Here is a 19827-nt window from a genome sequence, read left to right on the forward strand (position 1 = left end):
AAAACTACTTCACCACTTTCCAAACCACTAAACTCTATATTCTATTATAACAAGGGCAGCATATATGGCAGCAATACCAGCAGCTACATACCTCCTTCTGTTTCACTCACAATCCTGACTTAGGAACAGGAGTAGGCTATTGGGTCTACGCCACCATTCAATTAGATCATGGCTGACCACTGACATCAATGCCACTTTTCTGCTTTATTAACATTTTTGTTTTATTCACTCAGAGGTATTGCTTGCTGGGCTAGCATTTGTTACTGATTCCTAATTGCCCTGGAGAAACTGCTGGCAAACTGCTTTCTAAAATCAGTACAATCCTAAAGGTGTAAAGACACTGACAGTGCTAATAGGGAAGTGGTTGCAGGATTCTGATCCAGTAACACTGAAAGAACTGTGTTATATTTACAATTCAGGATTAGTGAGTTACTGCAGTGTGTCTTGTAGATGGTACACTGCTGCTACTGAGCATTTATAGATTGCCCTTATGTGCATGTATCACATGATGTAGTAAACAAACAAGAACATATCAAACAATGCGACAGTCAAGCAGAGGATGTTAGGGCAGGGATGCAAAAACTTTATCTGAACAAAATAAAATTATGAGAGGCATGGAGAGAGTGGATTGTCAGTCTCTTTTCCAGGGTGGAAATGTCAAATACCAGGGGGTATTGGTTTAAGGTCAGAGGGAGAAAGTTTAAAGGAAAAGTGCAAGGAACATTTTTGTTTTTTTTAAACTGATGAAGAGAGGTGCTTGGACTATGCTGCCAGGGGAAGCAAATACTATAGCAACATTTAAGAGGTATTTAGACAGACACATGAATAAGCAGGGAATAGAGGGATATGGACCATAAGCAGGCTGATGGGGTTAGTTTAGAATGGCATTATGGTTGGCACAGACTTGGTGAGCTGATGGGCCTGTTCCTGTGCTGCACTCTACGTTCTTAGGCTTTAAGGAAGTTAAAACCTCTTAAGACAAGGTTTATAGAGGAAATTCCAGAGATTAAAACCTCAGAAGCAGAATTGCTGATGATGGAGCAATTAAAATCAGAAAAGTGCAACAGGCCAGATTTGAAGAGCTTGGAATTCTTGGATAAGAGGTGGCCTGTGGTGGTTCCAAGGAGAGGGCAAGGCCCTGGATCAATTATATTTTAGAACGATATATTTCTGGACACGGAGCTAAACTAGTTTAACCAACAGGGGTTATGTGGGTTACCACGAATTAGGATAAGGGTTGCAAGAGTTTTATTTTTGCTTATCTCAATGTCATGGAAGCAAGAAAATTGAAAGCTGCCTCCTAAGCAGATATTTCAAAATTCCAAATAAAAACAAATTACTGGAGAAGCTCAGGAGGTCTGGCAGCATCAGTCACCAGGTCCGAAACATTGACTCTGCTTTCTCTCCACAGATGCTGCGAGACCTATGAAGTTTCACCAGTAATTTCTGTTTTTGTTTCAGATTTCCAGCATCTGCGGTTCTTTGCTTTTTTCCCTTCTTCAAAACCCCACGAGGTTTGACCAGCCATTTGTCCATCAAACAAAGAAAAACAAAATTGGTGGCATTTTCAATTCTCATGTTGTACTGCAAAGATGTTAAAAATCATTTATTTTGTTTCTTGCTTCACAGACGCTGCCAGATCTGCTGAGTTTATTCAGCGTTTTCTTTTTGTTTTAGATATTTAGCACCCACAGCATTTTACTTTCATTTTTTTTGTTTACTTGTACAATACCAACTTGACTTCAAGAAAAACATGAACTCTTGATCGGACTTTCCCACTGTGCAGGACATTGATTTCCCCAGCAATGGTCCCAGTGAGACATTAATGAGGGAAAACAAAAAAAAACCATTGCTTCATTCCTCCCTGTTAACTCATATTCAGCAAATCGGTATTCTAAAAACTGTATTAAATACTGGCGAACAATTTTGATTGTGCATTTCAGTCAGTATTATACTTTGCAATCATATCTTTCTTGCAGTAAAACTGACGAGAAAAACACACAACCCATAAAGTTAAAAAGTCTGGCGCTGGAAAAGCACAGCAAGTCAGGCAGCATCCGAGGAGCAGGACAGTCAACGTCTCGGACATAAGCCCTTCATCAGGAATGATCACATTCCTGATGAAAGGCTTATGCCTGAAACATCAACTCTCCTGTTCCTCGGATGCTGCCTAACTTGCTGTGTTTTTCCAGTGCAACACTTTTCGACTCTGATCTCCAGCATCTGCAGTCCTCACTTTCTCCTCATACACCCCATAACAGTTATTTATTCTAATATTATCACAGAATGTCACAGTAAAATGACTGCTCAAAAAGGTTCCAGTTACAAGTAACTGAATATCAATGTAGATACAGCCATCATTTAAAACCCTTTAAAACATGTAAGATTGGAGAGAAAGGAAACAATGTCAATCACCCACAATGTGCATAGAAGATAAAACTCCCCAGCTTCTAGTCAATGCAACAAAGGAAAATAAAATTTATTCGCACCACATGTGAACTCACTTGTACAAAGGGATGTCTGGCTCTTTGCCTTCTGTCCGAAGAGTCAGGCAGCACTGTTGAAGCTGAGATTTAGGGTCATTCCAATCCTGGTTCAGGATAAACTCCTGCTCCAATATGAAAGAGAAAAAGTAACAATTAAAGTCTGTGCATGTCATTTGACTAACCTACAGATTCGGCACATATAATCACTTCAGTTAAGTCTTAAATTTTGGCATTGAACACTTCTGCTTTTACATTTCATTGGTATCAGTGCAGCGCTATAAGCACATCTCAGCCTGCCATTGATTTTATACAAATTTCACATATCCTGATCTGTGAACACAGGCACAAGGAACACTAAACAAAAATAAATAGCACAAGGATACAAAGAAAAATTTAAAATGAACTTATGTTTTATATAGTGCCTTCCATAATCTCATAGCATCCAAAAAGGTTTTAAAACTTGGGAAGTATTTCTGAAGTGTAGACACTGCTGTAAAGTAAGAAATACAGCAGCCAATTACAGACAAGCTCCCATGTATATAATTAATGACTAGATGGCTCCCTTTTTTGAAACAAAAACAGAGAATGCTGATGAAACTCAGCAGACATGGCAGCATTTGTGGAGAGAAAAGCAGAATTAATGCTTCAAGTCTGATACGACTCTTCTTCAGTCATACTTGGGACTCGAAATATTAACAGTTTTATTCTCCAGAGATGCTGTACCACAGCCTCTAAGTTTATTCAGCATTCTCCGCCTGTTTCAGGTTTCTAGCATCAGCAGTATTTCAGTTTGTTACTTTGATTTTTGTTAATGTTGATTGAGAGGTAACTGTTAGACAGGGTTGGTTTGGTGCGGTTTTCAAATGGTGTTGTGGAGGTAGTCAGAGCAGGTCGAGGAGAAGGGAGGGAGTGTGGTAGACAGGGCAGGTCGAGGAGAAGGGAGGGAGTGTGGTAGACAGGGCAGGTCGAGGAGAAGGGAGGGAGTGTGGTAGACAGGGCAGGTCGAGGAGAAGAGAGGGAGTGTGGTAGACAGGGCAGGTCGAGGAGAAGGGAGGGAGTGTGGTAGTCAGGTGGATCCAGGGAGAGGTCATTGGTTGTAGAGTTCCTCAGCTGTTAGACCAAGTTTTAAACACAGTCTCTCAATCCCAGTGGTAACAACATAGATAATTCCTGCACATCTATCGCGAGCCTATACCGAGTTCAGGGTCAGAATCTGTCCATTCAGCAAAGAGTTCCCCATCGGAGTTTAAACTTTCTAGGCAATTCCAATCTAGGTCCACACATCAGGACTTCCGCAGTGTGTGAACCCACAACTGCCAACCAATGCCCATATCTCAGCCAATCTGGAGACTGGAAGATTAGATTAGATTAGATTACAGTGTGGAAACAGGCCCTTCGGCCCAACAAGTCCACACCGACCCGCCGAAGCGAAACCCACCCATACCCCTACATTTACCCCTTACCTAACACTACGGGCAATTTAGCATGGCCAATTCACCTGACCCTGCACATCTTTTGGACTGTGGGAGGAAACCGGAGCACCCGGAGGAAACCCACGCAGACACGGGGAGAACGTGCAAACTCCACACAGTCAGTCGCCTGAGGCGGGAATTGAACCCGGGTCTCAGGCGCTGTGAGGCAGCAGTGCTAACCACTGTGCCACCGTGCCGCCCACAAGATGTGGGTCATTGTGCCAGAAGTCAGGCCTTTGTTCAGAATCTCAGGTCAAATTGAGCACTGTTGGAAATCCTGCTATTGCCAATCTCATGGTTTTTTGATGAGGCTCTTCAAATTGAACTTTGTAAGGTGCAAGAGCACTAAAAGGCATGCATTCAAAGAATTTAAAACCTTTAGTTTACTCAGAAATTAATCCACCAATGTAACTTGCTAGGCTGTTCACTATCACATTTTAAAACCAGGTAACTTAAAATCATAGGAAGTGGGGTCAATACTGTTTGAACAAGCTATTTTTTCCTCTGAGTGACAGCATTCCTGTAACCAAACTGCACAAAGTTACCATTCTTTAATATGTCAAGGAAAAATAATGCAAATATTTGAAAGAAAAGTCACATTCAAAAACACTAACCAGTTGCACTGGCGCATGGAAGATTTTATTTGGGCAACATGCAACTGTCTTTGCAGAAACCGGAGTTTAAAAAAAATCTATGAGCACAACAGACAGTACAATTTGCACCTGGATCAGTGATGATGCCTAAAGTGCAGACTCTTGATGAATGATTTTACACTGAAGTGACTGAGGTTGTATCCACTGACCTTCAATCGTGGGAAGAAGCATACATTCATGAAAGTGCGAACATAGTCCAAATCCTGGTCAATGTAAAGTGCAGCTATGAACGCTAAAGAAAAACAAAATTATACTTAATTAATGATATACAGTCATTCTGTTCATTCAAATAATTAATTTAACCTCAACTATCTAGTACACTGCATTTAAAAAATAAATACAAAATTACAACACAAACATGTAGCAGGATGCCACGACCAGACACTTATTCCCCTCCCCTCCTTTGTCAGCATTCTGAAGGGGCTGTTCCCTGCTGGACATCATGGGCCACTCCTCTTCTACTCCCAACACGTCCCATAGTCCCTCGACACCTTCCCGTGCAATTGCAAAAGATATAACACCTGCCTCCGCACAATTCAAGATTCCAGGTGAAGCAGCGCTTTATCTGTACTTCATTAATTCAATTTTATCTACTGTATTCACTGCTCACAATGTGGTCTCCTCTACACAGGGGAGACAAAACACAGACTGGGCAACTACTTTGCTGAACACCTCTGCTCTGTCAATACAGATGGTCATGAGTCTTCGAAACAATCTTCTTACAAAAGGAAGTGAAAGTAGAGGCTTTAAATATTTTTTAAGGGAGAAGCGGATGGATACTTGATAAGCACGTGGTTGAAAGATTATTAGGCTTAGTCAGGAATGCAGAGCAATCAAATCAGCCATGACCTTACTGAATGGCAGAACTAGCTCAAGGGACTGAGTGACCTACTCCTGATTTAGATGGCCACACAATCTCTTTGTTGGATAAAGTGTTACACAACAGGGGAGCGTGCACTCACATTCTAAAAGGTCAGCAAGGGTTTTGGTACGTAGAGCCACAGGTCGTTTGGTTTTATCATTTGTGATGGCAAAGTCCTGCATGCCCAGCTCTTCTGCCACTTTGGCTTGAGTACGATTATTGACCAGGGAACTTCGCAAAAGCTACAAAAACAAAAAAAATCACAAAGATCAAATCTCCCTTCAAACTGTTGCTACTGCTCTGTTCAATTGTTCTCTTGTATTGTTTCATGGAATGTGAGCATTGCTGGCAAAGCTGATATTTATTGACAATTCTCAATTCCCCATGAGGTGGTGTTGAACCTCCTCCTTATAAAACATAGAACATAGAAGAATACAGCGCAGTACAGGCCCTTTGGCCCTCGATGTTGTGCCGATCCAAGCCCACCTAACCTACACTAGCCCACTATCCTCCCTATGCCTATCCAATGCCCGTTTAAATGCCATAAAGAGGGAGTGTCCACCACTGCTACTGGCAGGGCATTCCATGAACTCACAACTCGCTGAGTAAAGAATCTACCCCTAACATCTGTCCTATACCTACCACTCCTTAATTTAAAGCTATGCCCCCTCGTAATAGCTGACTCCATACGTGGAAAAAGATTCTCATGGTCAACCCTATCTAAACTCCTAACCATCTTGTACACCTCTATCAAGTCACCCCTAAACCTTCTTTTCTCCAATGAAAACAGCCCCAAGTGCCTCAGCCTTTCCTCATACAATCTTCCTACCATACCAGGCAACATCCTGGTAAACCTCCTCTGCACCCGTTCCAGTGCCTCCACATCCTTCCTATAGTATGACGACCAAAACTGCACACAATACTCCAGATGCGGCCGCACCAGAGTCTTATACAACTGCAACATGTCCTCAGGACTCTGGAACTCAATTCCTCTACCAATAAAAGCCAGTACGCCATATGCCTTCTCCACCGCACTATTTACCTGGGTGGCAACTTTCAGAGATCTGTGTACATGGATACCAAGATCCCTCTGCTCATCCACACTACCAAGTATCCGACCATTAGTCCAGTATCCCATCTTTTGTTACTCATACCAAAGTGAATCACCTCACATTTACCTATATTGAACTCCATTTGCCACCTTTCTGCCCAGCTCTGCAACTTATCTATATCCCGCTGTAACCTGACACATCCTTCCTCACTGTCAACAACTCCACCGACTTTCGTATCATCCGCAAACTTGCTCACTCAACCTTCTAGCCCCTCCTCGAGGTCATTTATAAAAATGACAAACAGCAATGGTCCCAAGACAGATCCTTGTGGAACACCGCTAGTAACGGCACTCCAAGATGAACCTTTACCATCAACTACTACCCTCTGTCTTCTTCCAGCCAGCCAATTCCTAATCCAAACCTCCAACTCACTCTCAATGCCATACCTCTGTATTTTTTGCAGTAGCCTACCATGGGGAACCTTATCAAACGCCTTACTAAAATCCATATACACCACATCTACCGCTTTACCCTCGTCTACCTCCTTAGTCACCTTCTCAAAGAATTCAATAAGGTTTGTGAGGCACGACCTGCCCTTCACAAAATCATGCTGACTATCCTTGATCACATTATTCCTATCCAGATGTTCATAAATCCTATCCCTTACAATTCTCTCCAAGACTTTGCCCACAACAGAAGTGAGATTCACCGGCCTATAGTTACTAGGGTTATCCCTACTCCCCTTCTTGAACAAGGGAACCACATTTGCTATCCTCCAGTCTACAGGCACTATTCCTGTAGACAACGAGGACATAAAAATCAAGGCCAATGGCTCTGCAATCTCCTCCTTTGCTTCCCAGAGAATCCTAGGATAAATGCCATCAGGCCCAGGGGACTTATCTATTTTCACCCTTTCCAGAATTTCCAACACCTCTTCCCTACATACCTCAAAGCCATCCATTCTAATTAATTGTGACTCAATATTCACATCGGCAAGAATGTCCTGTTCCTGAGTGAATACTGACGAAAAGTATTCATTCAGTGTCTCCCCAATCTCTTCAGCCTCCACACGCAACTTCCCACTACTATCCTTGACTGGACCTATTCCTACCCTAGTCATTCTTTTATTCCTGACATACCTATAGAAAGCCTTAGGGTTTTCCCTAATCCTACCAACTAAGGACTTTTCATGTCCCCTCCTTGCTGCTCTTAGCTCTCTCTTCAGATCCTTCCTGGCTACTTTATAACTCTCAATCGCCCCAATTGAACCTTCACGCCTCATCTTTACATAGGCCGCCCTCTTCCATTTAACAAGGGATTCCAATTCCTTATTAAACCATGGCTCCCTCACACGACCCTTTCCTCCCTGCCTGACAGGTACATACTTATCAAGGACACTCAATAGTTGCTCCTTGAACAAGCTCCACATATCAATTGTGCCCATGCCTTGAAGTCTACTTTTCCAAGCCACGCATCCTAGGTCGTGCCTCACCACATCATAATTTCCCTGCGCCCAGCTATAACTCTTGCCCTGCAGTGCACACTTAGCCCTCTCCATCACTAGAGTAAAAGTCACCGAATTGTGGTCACTGTCTCCAAAGTGCTCACCTACCTCCAATTCTAACACCTGGCCTGGTTCGTTACCCAGAACCAATCCAGTATGGCCTCACCTCTTGTTGGCCTGTCTACATATTGTGTCAGGAAACACCGACCAATCTAACGAACTCGAGCTATAGCTTTCCCAGTCAATATCTGGAAAGTTAAAGTCCCCCATAACAACCACCCTATTACTTTCACTCTTCTCCTGAATCATCCTCGCAATCCTTTCTTCTACGTCTCTTGGACTATTAGGAGGACTGTAGAAAACTCCTAACAGGGTGACCTCACCTTTCCTATTCCTAACCTCAGCCCGAACTACCTCAGATGGCGAGTCTTCATCCATCGTCCTTTCCACCGCTGTAATACTATCTTTGACAAGCAATGCCACACCTCCCCCTCTTTTACCCCCACCTCTGACCCTACTAAAATATTTAAACCCTGGAACCTGCAACAGCCAATCCTGTCCCTGTTCTACCCATGTCTCCGTAATAGCCACAACATCGAAATCCCAGGTACCAACCTACACTGCAAGTTCACCTACCTTATTTCGTATACTTCTTGCATTGAAGTATACACACTTCAAGCCACTTTCCTGTTTACGGGCACCCTCCTTTGAGATTGATGCCATGTTCCTAACCTCCCTACACTTCAGGTCCTGCATCCTAAAGCTACAGTCTAGGTTCCCATGCCCCTGCAGAGTTAGTTTAACGCCCCCACCAAGAGCATTAGCAGTATCCCCCCCAAGGATACTGGTGCCCCTCAGGTTCAGGTGTAGACCATCCTGTTTATAGAGGTCCCACCTTCCCCAGAAAGAACCCCAGTTATCCAGATACCGGAATCCCTCCCTCCTGCACCATCCCTGTAGCCACACATTTAACTGTTCTCTCTCCCTATTCCTCGACTCTCTATCACGTGGCACCGGTAACAACCCAGAGACAACAACTCTGTTTGTTCCAACTCTGAGCTTCCAACCTAGCTCCCTGAAAGCCTGCCTAACATCCTTGAAATGCTGCAGGATGTCATTGACCTTTCCAAACATCACTGGATCTTCTACAAGCTATACTGGGTACTAGCAGGGTACTGGGGACAGAGCAGATTAGTGGGACTGAATGGGTTGTTCCAGAGTGTTAGCACAGCCACTTTGGGATGAATTGTCTCCACCTCAGCTGTCAAGTGTGAGAAAATGTCATGGAAAGATAGACAATAGACAATAGGTGCAGGAGTAGGCCATTCAGCCCTTCGAGCCTGCACCGCCATTCAATATAATCATGGCTGATCATTCCTAATCAGCATCCTGTCCCTGCCTTATCTCCATAACCCTTGATTCCACTATCTTTGAGAGCTCTATCCAACTCTTTCTTAAATGAATCCAGAGAGTGGGCCTCCACTGCCCCCTGTGGCAGAGCATTCCACACAGCCACCACTCTTTGGGTGAAGACGTTTCTCCTGAGCTCTGTCCTAAATGGTCTACCCCGTATTTTTAAGCTGTGTCCTCTGGTTCGGCACTCACCCATCAGTGGAAATATGTTTCCTACTGCCAGAGTGTCCAATCCTTTCATAATCTTATACGTCTCAATCAGATCCCCTCTCAATCTTCGAAACTCAAGGGTATACAAGCCCAGTCGCTTCAGTCTTTCAGTGTAAGGTAATCCTGCCATTCCAGGAATTGACCTCGTGAACCTATGCTGCACTCCCTCAATAGCCAGAATGTCTTTTCCCAAATTTGGAGACCAGAACTGCACGCAGTACTCCAGGTGTGGTCTCACCAGGGCCCTATACCGCTGCAGAAGCACCTCTTTGCTTCTATACTCAATTCCTCTTGTTATGAAGGCCAGCATGCTATTAGCCTTCTTCACTACCTGCTGTACCTGCATGCTTGCCTTCATTGACTGGTGTACAAGAACACCCAGATCTCTCTGTACTGCCCCTTTACATAAATTGATTCCATGTGGTGGTGCTGGAAAAACATATCAGGTCAGGCAGCATCAGAGGAACAGGAGAATGAACGTTTCGGGCAAAAGTTCTTCGTCGGGACCTGATGAAGGGCTTTTGCCCGAAACGTTGGTTCTCCTCCTCCTCGGATGCTGCCTGACCTGCTGTGTTTTTCCAGCACCACTAATCCAGAATCCTCCTCGGATGCTGTCTGACCTGCTGTGTTTTTCCAGCACCACTAATCCAGAATCCTCCTCGGATGCTGCCTGACCTGCTGTGCTGTTCTAGCACCACACTCTTGACTCTGATCTCCAGCATCTGCAGTCCTCACTTTCTCCAGCTCAGCTGTAATGACTATGAAATGGGTTTTAAAATTTCATAACAAAGAGCTGGAAGCACTTAGTAGATCAGGAGGCACCTGCACGGAGACAGAAGGAAAGTTCCAGGAAAGGAGAGGCATAATGTGCGCTTCATAGCAGCGCCTTTTCTATAGGGACAGTGAATGGAGCAAAGGGAGAAGCTGTGCAATGACAGAATAAGTTCAGTCAAGTGAAGGAAGCTGGTGTCCACCACTCTGTCCCTCCACAGACCCTTTAAGATCTGATGAGCATTCCCAGATATCCTGCTTTTAGTTTAGATCTCCAGCATCTGTACTGTTTTGCTCTTGTTGATGTAAAACAAAAGTTCACAGTGCGGACACACTGGAACTATGATAATGTCATCAGACGAGTAATCCAGAGAACCAGAATTATGTCCCAGGACACAGGTTCAAATCCTACTCCAGCAGTTAAAAGGATAAATGTGGACTACAACCCTAGTTTCCATAACAGTGACTATGAAACTAATGAACCATAAAGACCCATCTGCTTTTCCATTAGGAAATGTCATGCTCAGTGAAGGTATGTCCTATTCATAACTTCAGATCTGAACTCCGTCCATGTCTAAAGTTTCAGAAGGGCCTTTCAATAAAAATGGACATTGATAAGGCTGTTTAAGATGGTTGTCAAGGTCAGGTGGCTTACACAATTTCTACATTCTACATTACAGAACATTCCTACTTTCCCCTCACTGCTACTATCCTTGAATGGGCACACCCTGTGTATAACATGCATTTGGGTGGGCTACATTAGTGCAGAATTAGACTTCTGGCCCAAATCATTGGGCAGTCCCACTCTCTTGAGCTGCAGTTGTACTAGGCAGCTCCAGAAAAGTCAACGGCCTGCAGAGGCTCAAGAAGGTGGCTCAGCACCACCTTCTCAAAGGGAAAAAGAGATGGGTAACATACACCAGGCTAATCAGAGATGCTCATATCCCATCGCCAAATACAAAGATAAAATTATGGAAAAATCCTCACAAAATAATTTCAATACATCATCTTTAATAGCACTTTCATAGATATGTTAATTCTTTGACTGCAATGAAAACAGTGCTTGCTCAACTTTGAAACAAGATGCTAGTTTAATGGGTAAGCAATTGTGTCTCACCGTTAAATGGCCTTCATGATGGTCAGGGAAATGGATGAATAAGTACTCAGTGGCTACCAACTGCATTATAGAATCACCAAGGAATTCCATCCTCTGATTGTGACCCCTGTAAATGAGATCAGCATTGTTAGAAATCAATGAGCGCAAAGCAAATTGAATTGGAAAGTACTCCCATTCTTCGGGCTCAGTGCAATTACAGAAGAGTTGAGAGTTTCACAACCAAGACCAAAACTTCTCAAAGACTATTCTCTATAGCCTCTAATATGTCCAAGAAACACTGCTTTGTATGTTCAATTTGCTTAACGTTACCCAACGCCCCCAGCAAGTGGAGCAGGCAGACCAGTGCAGAGGCAATCAATAACGTTTCTATTTTCTCTTAAGAATTTGAAGGTCCAGGTATTTACCTAAAAGGAGGAACCCACAAAGTTCACCATTTAAAACAGCAGAATTTTATTGCACCAAAATGAAAGTATGTGAAGTGGAAAAAATACTCTTTTAAATAAATGGTAATAAAAATATGAGTTGAATTATTTATCCTACAATCAAAGGTCCTAACTCCAATTTCCATCTTACACCTGTTAAGAATTACACCCCAACACTTATCAAAACTCGAATGATTAACTACTTGGTGTGGGTGCGAGTCAATAATTTGTACACAAGGTGATTCCTTGGGCACTACGTTTATTTCCAGCAAGGTTGCCCCTTGAAATCTCTTCAGATTGCAAATACCTCATTCAACCTAGGTATTAAGCATACTGGCCTCAGGTCAGAACTCCCTTCATTCTAGCGAGTTTTGAGAAGATTTGTAGCTCAGGTTGAGGTTCTGAATGTAGGTTTGCTTGCTGAGCTGAAACGTTCATTTTCAGCACAGTGGCTCAGTGGTTAGCACTGCTGTCTCACAGCACCAGGGTCCCAGGTTCAATTCCAGCCTCAGGCGACTGCCCGTGTGGAGTTTGCACATTCTCCCCGTGTCTGCACGGGTTTCCTCCGGGTGCTCCGGTTTCCTCCCACAGTCCAAAGATGTGCAGGTCAGGTGAATTGGCCATGCTAAATTATCCATAGTGTTAGGTGCATCAATCAGAGGGAAATAGGTCTGTGTGGGTTACTCTTCAGAGGGTTGGTGTGGACTGGTTGGGCCGAAGGGCCTGTTTCCACACTGTAGGGAATCTCGTCTTCAGCGAGCCTCCGAATGAAGAATGAAGCTTCGTCTGGAGGTTCACTGAAGATGTTACCTAGTATGGTGACGAAACATCTGAAAATGAACCTTCCAGCTCAGCGAGCAAACCTACATCCCTTCACTCTAACGTTTTTATCTACAAAGCTTCTCAGGTGAAAAACCTCTCCCTCCCCTTGACTTGATTATACCAGAAATTCAACTCACATATAATTAAGATGACCTTTAACACTGATTTCCAACACACAAAATTTTAACTGGATTCTGCTGAAAGACATAGCTCCTTCACTCCTACTTGTTCTAAACTCTCAACCTAAATTACTGCACTGAAAGCCACCTGGGATCCTACTCAATTTAATAATTAGCTTGTTCAACCTTTTTTCTGTTGTCTTTTTTCTCCCAATTTATCGAATTCTGTGATAATTTACTGAAATCTAATGGTCTTTTTTTTTAAAATGAGAAACTGGATCCTAGTTCTTAAAGGACTACCAACACCCACATACCAGGCACATCTCTTTACTCCAAAACCATAAGGATGATCACATTAGCAAGCTCTTCCAAAGGATTCTATTTCAGCTTGGGAGAACTGACTGTTTTTTGACTTTACACTGCAGTCCCAGCCTCAAATCCCTATAAACAAATTATACAGGAAGATCTAAAATGTGTTATTCTCTAGATTGACATCAAAGACCTTAGGGAGGCTTGTTTCAGCCTATGAGCTTTGCCTGTGGGTGTCTTGATGCTTCTCAAGAGCAGTAACATTTTAACAAAACCACTCAAGACGACTGCAACAACAAATCCTAAACAATGCAGAGTGAATAATAATTGTCTGCATCATTATCTGCAGAGAGGACAATCACAGTCTGTCAAATTCTTATAACCTGCATGAAGACAGTACAACATGAAGTGTCCATCAAGACTGTGACAGCTGTCTTGAAGGACAATCCACTTTGCCCCAAACTCCAATTCATCCCTGAAATTTCTTTACCTCTGATTATATTTCTATTACCATTAATGTAACAAAAACAGGTGAGTATTCAAGAAATGCCAGTCTTTGGCTTAGCCCTGGAGGAAAATACTACTGAAACTCAGGAAGCCTGGCAGCATCTGTAAAGAGAGACAAAATTAACATTTTAAGTCCTGTGTGACTCTTCCTCAGAATGGCTCTGGCATTGAGTTCGAACTATTAACCTTTTTGCCCTCTCCGTAGATGCAGCCAGGCCTGCTGAATTTCTCCAAATTCTTCTGTTCTCATTTCAGATTTCCAGCAGCCACATTTCCTGCCTTTATCACACTGGAGGGAACTTTGTGACCTTTTTGTTCAGGAAATTCTATCCTATGCTCTCTGGATTGTAGAAATATGGTCTTCAACCAGTGAGCCATATGACAGCGTACTGGTGGAGGGAGAATATTCCTTGTTCCATTAGAATGCTCACCTCTTTGTAGTTTCTACCTTGTCAACTTCCATTAATAAGAATTTGTTGGACAAATCAAACTACATCGTTTTTATCCCAGCTTCTTTCTATGTCTTTTAGATAAACTGGAGATAACAACTGTACTTTATAATTTTCTGCACCATTGCAGCTTTCTCTGAGAGAGCTATTAATATTTAAAAAAACTCTGCTCCAAGGTATAATGGAGTACTTGAATCATTGAAAAGTGAGTTGTGTTTCTTACGTTTTTACTCTTATGCACATCAGCACAAACAAAAACAAAGTCAAATTTCAAATGATCATATATTAAACTACAGGAAAAAGGGCTGGGTGGGAAGTTGGTTAAAGGATTACCCTGGAGAAAGAAATAGAAAACTAAAGGCTCTCCAAACTTTCTAGAGACTCAAGGTGCAAGACTTGAGTCTGCAGGAAGTGGATCCCACATCTGAATGAATATTCCTTCTAGCAAACATAAATGGGCCGCATTATGAACTCAATTGATTATCTGAAACTGGTTGATAGTCTAAACATTATTACACTCAGGATTATTCAGCAAATGTTCCTCAATTGCAGAATCACTTTTTACTGTCGACAATTGGTTTTGTGTTTTGCAAGCACAGGCTGGTTGAGTATAGTCTGTGTTCTGCCTATTATGAACAACAAAGGAATAGGGCCTTTGGTTCAACGGGCAAATTGCTGGGATGTACAGCCTGCGTAACTGAACAAACAGAAACTGAATACAAAGACTCCAGTGCAGAAGCTTTCACCCTAGAGATTTAACAGCTCTACAATCATGACCAAATGCATCACTTTTATTTTGACTAAAGACCACCCAATAATAAGATCCTGTCCTTTCAGATCTAACCTCACACTCTTTTAATGAGGCAAGATAGAGTGTAACTATCCCACCAGGTCAGGTCAAGTGAAATTAGAGGATGTCATTTGAGGGAAGGCTTTTTAAACAAATTCAATCTCAGGATGAGGGCATCACTGGCTCAGCCAGAACTGAATGGCCATTTCTAATTGCCCAGAGGGCAGTTAAGATTCATTCACATTGCTGTGGGTCTAAAGTCACATGTAGGACAGATCAGGACAGTAGACTTCTTTCTCTGAAAGGACATTAGTGAACTACATGGATCTTTACAACAATTGGTCATGGTTACATGGTCATTTTGAGCTAGCATTATTTTCATTCCAGATTTTTATTGAATTCAAATTTCATTATCTGCCATGGTGAGATTTGACCTATGTCCCCAAAACAACAACTTCAATTCTGGCGAATGAAGCCAGATTACTAGGTAAAGGCAGATTGGCAGTTCTGGATTGTATATTTATTGTGTTCCTTTTGCAGAGATGCTTCAGCCTCCCCCTCTCAATTCTATTCTGATAAAAGCTTGAAACTGAATTATATTTTCAGAAAACATTACAGTGATTAAATCTGGATAGATAAGGAAGTCATAGAGACATACAGATGTACAGCATGGAAACAGGCCCTTCGGTTCAACCCGTCCATGCCGACCAGATATCCCAACCTAATCTGGTCCCACCTGCCAGCACCCGGCCCATATCCCTCCAAACCCTTCCTATTCATTTACCCATCCAAATGCTCTTAAATGTTGCAATTGTACCAGCCTCTATCACTTCCTCTGGCAGCCCATTCCCCACACACACTATGCTCTGCGTGAAAGTGTTGCCCCGTTGGTCTCTTTTATATCTTGCCCCTCTCACCCTAAACTTACACCCTTGGGTTCTGGACGCCTCCCACCCCTGGGATAAGACTTTGTCTATTTATCCTATCCATGCCTCTCATGATTTATAAATCTCTATAAGGCCACCGATATGTTTCACAGATTTGCTAATTTATTCCTCGGTGTTAAAATAAACTCAAATCCAACATTATCCAACGTGGCTGGACCTGGAGCAGCAAATCAGCAGCAACTGAAACCAGGAACTTCTCCACTGGGTCCTAAGCAAACTCCCTCTGTTAAAAAACCACACAGTAAATTACCTGCTACACTGGGTCCAAAGCAGACGCTCTGCAAAAATACACTGAACTGCAACCTACCTGCTCCACAGGGTCCATGGAAGGATCAGTTAACTGGAAGCAGTCACAATTACTCCACCAGACACTTCAACGTAAGAAACCTGCAAGGCAGCGGGGTAAGTGTGCCGGCTTTCTAATAAGACTGAGACTACGCAGTTTCAAGACCCCCCCCCCCATTCCTAGCTTACTCCGAGCAAAATACGATCTCTGGAGAACAGGATGGACAAACTCAGATCACAGCTCAGCTTCCAGCGTGAACTGCGGGACTGCTATGCACTCTGCTTCACAGAAACCTGGCTCAATTCATCCATTCCCAACTGCGCACTTCAGGCTGATGTTTTTCTCTATCCATTGTATGGACCGTACAGCATCCTCAGGTAAGACAAAGGGTGGAGGGGTTTGCTCTTAATCAACACCTTTGCTGCCCAAATCCTGAATTCCTCACCCTCACTCTTCTATCTACCAAGGGAATTTACTGCTGCTATACTAACTACTGTGTACATACTACTACAAGCAAAGGTTGAGTAAGCTCTGGATGTGTTGCACATCACCGCTAACACCCTGGAGACAGAACACCCCAAGGCACTGCTTATTGTCAGTGGCGACTTCAATCAAGCCAATCTAAGGAAGGTGTTGCCCAAGTACCACCAGACATTACCGGCCCCACCAGGGGCTCAAACATTTTAGACCACTTAGCGAGTTTTGAGAAGATTTATAACTCAGGTTGAGGTTCTGGATGTAGGTTTGCTCGCTGAGCTGGAAGGTTCATTTCCAGATGTTTCGTTACCTTACTTAGGTAACATTTTCAGTGGATCTCCTGGCGAAGCACTGCTGATAATTCCTACTTTCTATTTATATGCTTGGGTTTCAAACATATAAACAGAAAGCAGGAATTATCAGCAGTGCTTCGCCAGGAAACCCACTGAAAATGTTACCTCGTAGGGGAACGAAACGTCTGGAAATGAACCTTCCAGCTCAGTGAGCAAACCTACATCCATTTTAGACCACTGCTACACGACTGTGAAAGATGGCTACCATTCTATCCCTCACCCTCATTTCGGGAACTCCGACCACAATGCCGTGTTTCTTCTCCCGGCTTACAGGCAAAAGCTCAAGCAGGAGACCCCCCCCGCGGATACAGGTCTGTGGTGAAACGGTTAAAAATTATGTCCCAATACATGTGTGAATCTAACCGGAATGGAGGTGTTGCTTAGTCCCGTGTGAATCTTATTACACACCTCCCCGTGTGAATCTTCTTATCTGTATGTAACCAGAATGGAATGTTTTTTAGCCTTGCTCTGCTGTTCACATGAATGTTTATATCTGGAAAAGAGTATATCAGCTGGAAAAGTCTCCAGTTCGGTGAGTCTGCTCCGGGGTTACGTTTAACCGCCGAGCGTGGGTTGTTGGCAACCGCTCTACGAGAACTGACGGCTCCCAGTTCCGGTAACATGTAGAGTGAGTATAAGCCAGACCCGTTGTATGAGACCTGGTTGTGGCGACGCTGCGGGGAATAAAATGCCCATATTCTAGCAGACTCGCCTCTTGGTCGTTTGTTCTGTGTCAGACTACTCTCCTACGAACCTGACCTTGAGAATTTTTTTAAAACAAGGTCCAGTGCTGGTTGGAGGAGGCAGAGGATCAACTCCGGGGCTGTCTGGAATTGGCTGATTGGGCCGTGTTCAAACAGTCAGCAGGTACCTTGGACGAGTACGCCACCACCGTCACAGACTTGATCACCAAGTGTGTGGGGGACTGCACACCGAGGGAGTCAATCCAGGTGTTCCCCAAAAAGAAACCCTGGATGAATCAGGACATACAGAACTTGCTAAAAAACGAAAGTGAGGACTGCATATGCTGGAGATCAGAGTCAAGATTAGAATGGTGCTGGAAAACCACAGCGGGGCAGGCAGCATCTGAGAAGCAGGAAAAGATACTGCCTGACCTGCTGTGCTTTTCCAGCACCACTCTAATCTAGAACCACCTAAAAACCAGGCATGAGGCCTTCAGATCAGGAGACCCGCTCAAATATTCGGATTCCAAGTATGACCTTCGCAGAGCCATTAAGGCAGCCAAGGACCAACACCGATCCAAACTAGAGACCCAGACAGACACCCAGCAACTATGACAAGGACTGAATGACATCACAGGTTAGGTAAGGGGTAAATGTAGGGGTATGGGTGGGTTGCGCTTCGGCGGGGCGGTGTGGACTTGTTGGGCCGAAGGGCCTGTTTTCACACTGTAATCTAATCTAACCTAATCTGAAGGTTCTAAAATGAGACAGTGAAAGATAGCAGACGCCTTCTATGCTCGCTTTGGGCAGAATTTCGGAGGAGAGGTAACACCTATTTCAACAAGTCTTGACGAACCTATCCCAACAGTCACTGCATCAGAGGTCAGATCAGTTTTTCTTTGTGTGAATCCAAGGAAAGCAATGGGACCAGACGGAGTACCAGGCCGTGCACTCAGAGCACGCGCAGATCAACTGACAGAGTCTTCTCGGATATCTTCAGCCTCTCCCTGCAGTAGGCCACTGTTCCTGCCTGTTTGAAGAGGGCCAATATCAACCCTGTGCCGAAGAAGGCTCATGCAGCAGGTCGCAATGACTACCGCCCAGTGGCCCTAACTTCGGTGGTCAGGAAGTACTTTGAAAGGCTGGTCATGGCATCAATCAACTCCAACCTCCCTACTACTCTTGACTCACTCCAATTTGCCTACCAGACAAACATCGACGTCAGATGCCAGATCACTTGCCCTTCACTCCTCCCTAGAACATCTTGACACCAAGAACAGCTACACAAGAATCCTACTCATTGAGCAGAGTTTGTCCAGCAGGCTAAGATAAAAGGTAGGGAGGAGGGACTTGGGGGAGGGGCTTCGGAAATGTGATAGGTGGAAAGAGTCAAGATGAGGGTGATAGGTCAGACTGGGGTGGGGGTGGAGAGGTCGGGAAGAAGATTGCAGGTTAGGAAGGCGGTGCTGAATTCGAGGGATTAGACTGAGACAAGGTGGGGGGAGGGGAAATGAGGAAACTGGTGAAATCCGAGTTCACCCCTTGTGGTTGGAGGGTTCCTAGGCGGAAGATGAGGTGCTCTTCCTCCAACCGTCGTGTTGCTATGGTCTGGCGATGGAGGAGTCCAAGGACCTGCATGTCCTTGGTGGAGTGGGAGGGGGAGTTGAAGTGTTGAGCCACGGGGTGGTTGGGTTGGTTGGTCCGGGTGTCCCAGAGGTGTTCTCTGAAACGCTCCGCAAGTAGCCGGCCTGTCTCCCCAATATAGAGGAGGCCACATCGGGTGCAGAGGATGCAATAGATGATGTGTGTGGAGGTGCAGGTGAATCTGTGGCGGATATGGAAGTTTCCTTTGGGGCCTTGGTGGGAGGTGAGGGGGAAGGTGTGGGCGCAAGTCTTGCACCTCCTGCGGTTGCAGGGGAAGGTGCCAGGAGTGGAGGTTGGGTTGGTGGGGGGTGTGGACCTGACGAGGGAGTCACGGAGGGAGTGGTCTTTACGGAATGCTGATAGGGGAGGGGAGGGAAATATATCCTTGGTGGTGGGGTCCGTTTGGAGGTGGCGGAAATGACGGCGGATGATGCGCTGAACATGGAGATTGGTGGGGTGGTAGGTGAGGACCAGTGGGG

At 44.2% G+C, this 19827-nt stretch overlaps 1 protein-coding gene across 1 annotated transcript in view; it reads right to left on the reverse strand.

The window, feature by feature from the left end:
- Positions 1–19827, reverse strand: part of drosha (drosha ribonuclease III) — a 186821-nt gene that overhangs the window by 44105 nt on the left and 122889 nt on the right. Inside the window, exons 26-29 of the mRNA XM_043719624.2 lie at positions 11541–11646; positions 5574–5715; positions 4761–4843; positions 2505–2608 (exon numbers count right to left, since the gene is read on the reverse strand). Of these exons, the coding sequence (XP_043575559.2) occupies positions 2505–2608; positions 4761–4843; positions 5574–5715; positions 11541–11646 (435 nt within the window). The remainder of the gene's footprint in view (positions 1–2504; positions 2609–4760; positions 4844–5573; positions 5716–11540; positions 11647–19827) is intronic.

Source organism: Chiloscyllium plagiosum, unplaced genomic scaffold (assembly GCF_037043375.1).
Source record: "Chiloscyllium plagiosum isolate Xiang-an unplaced genomic scaffold, Cpla_swu_hap1 HiC_scaffold_34, whole genome shotgun sequence".
In the NCBI taxonomy this organism is placed as follows: Eukaryota; Metazoa; Chordata; class Chondrichthyes; order Orectolobiformes; family Hemiscylliidae; genus Chiloscyllium; species Chiloscyllium plagiosum.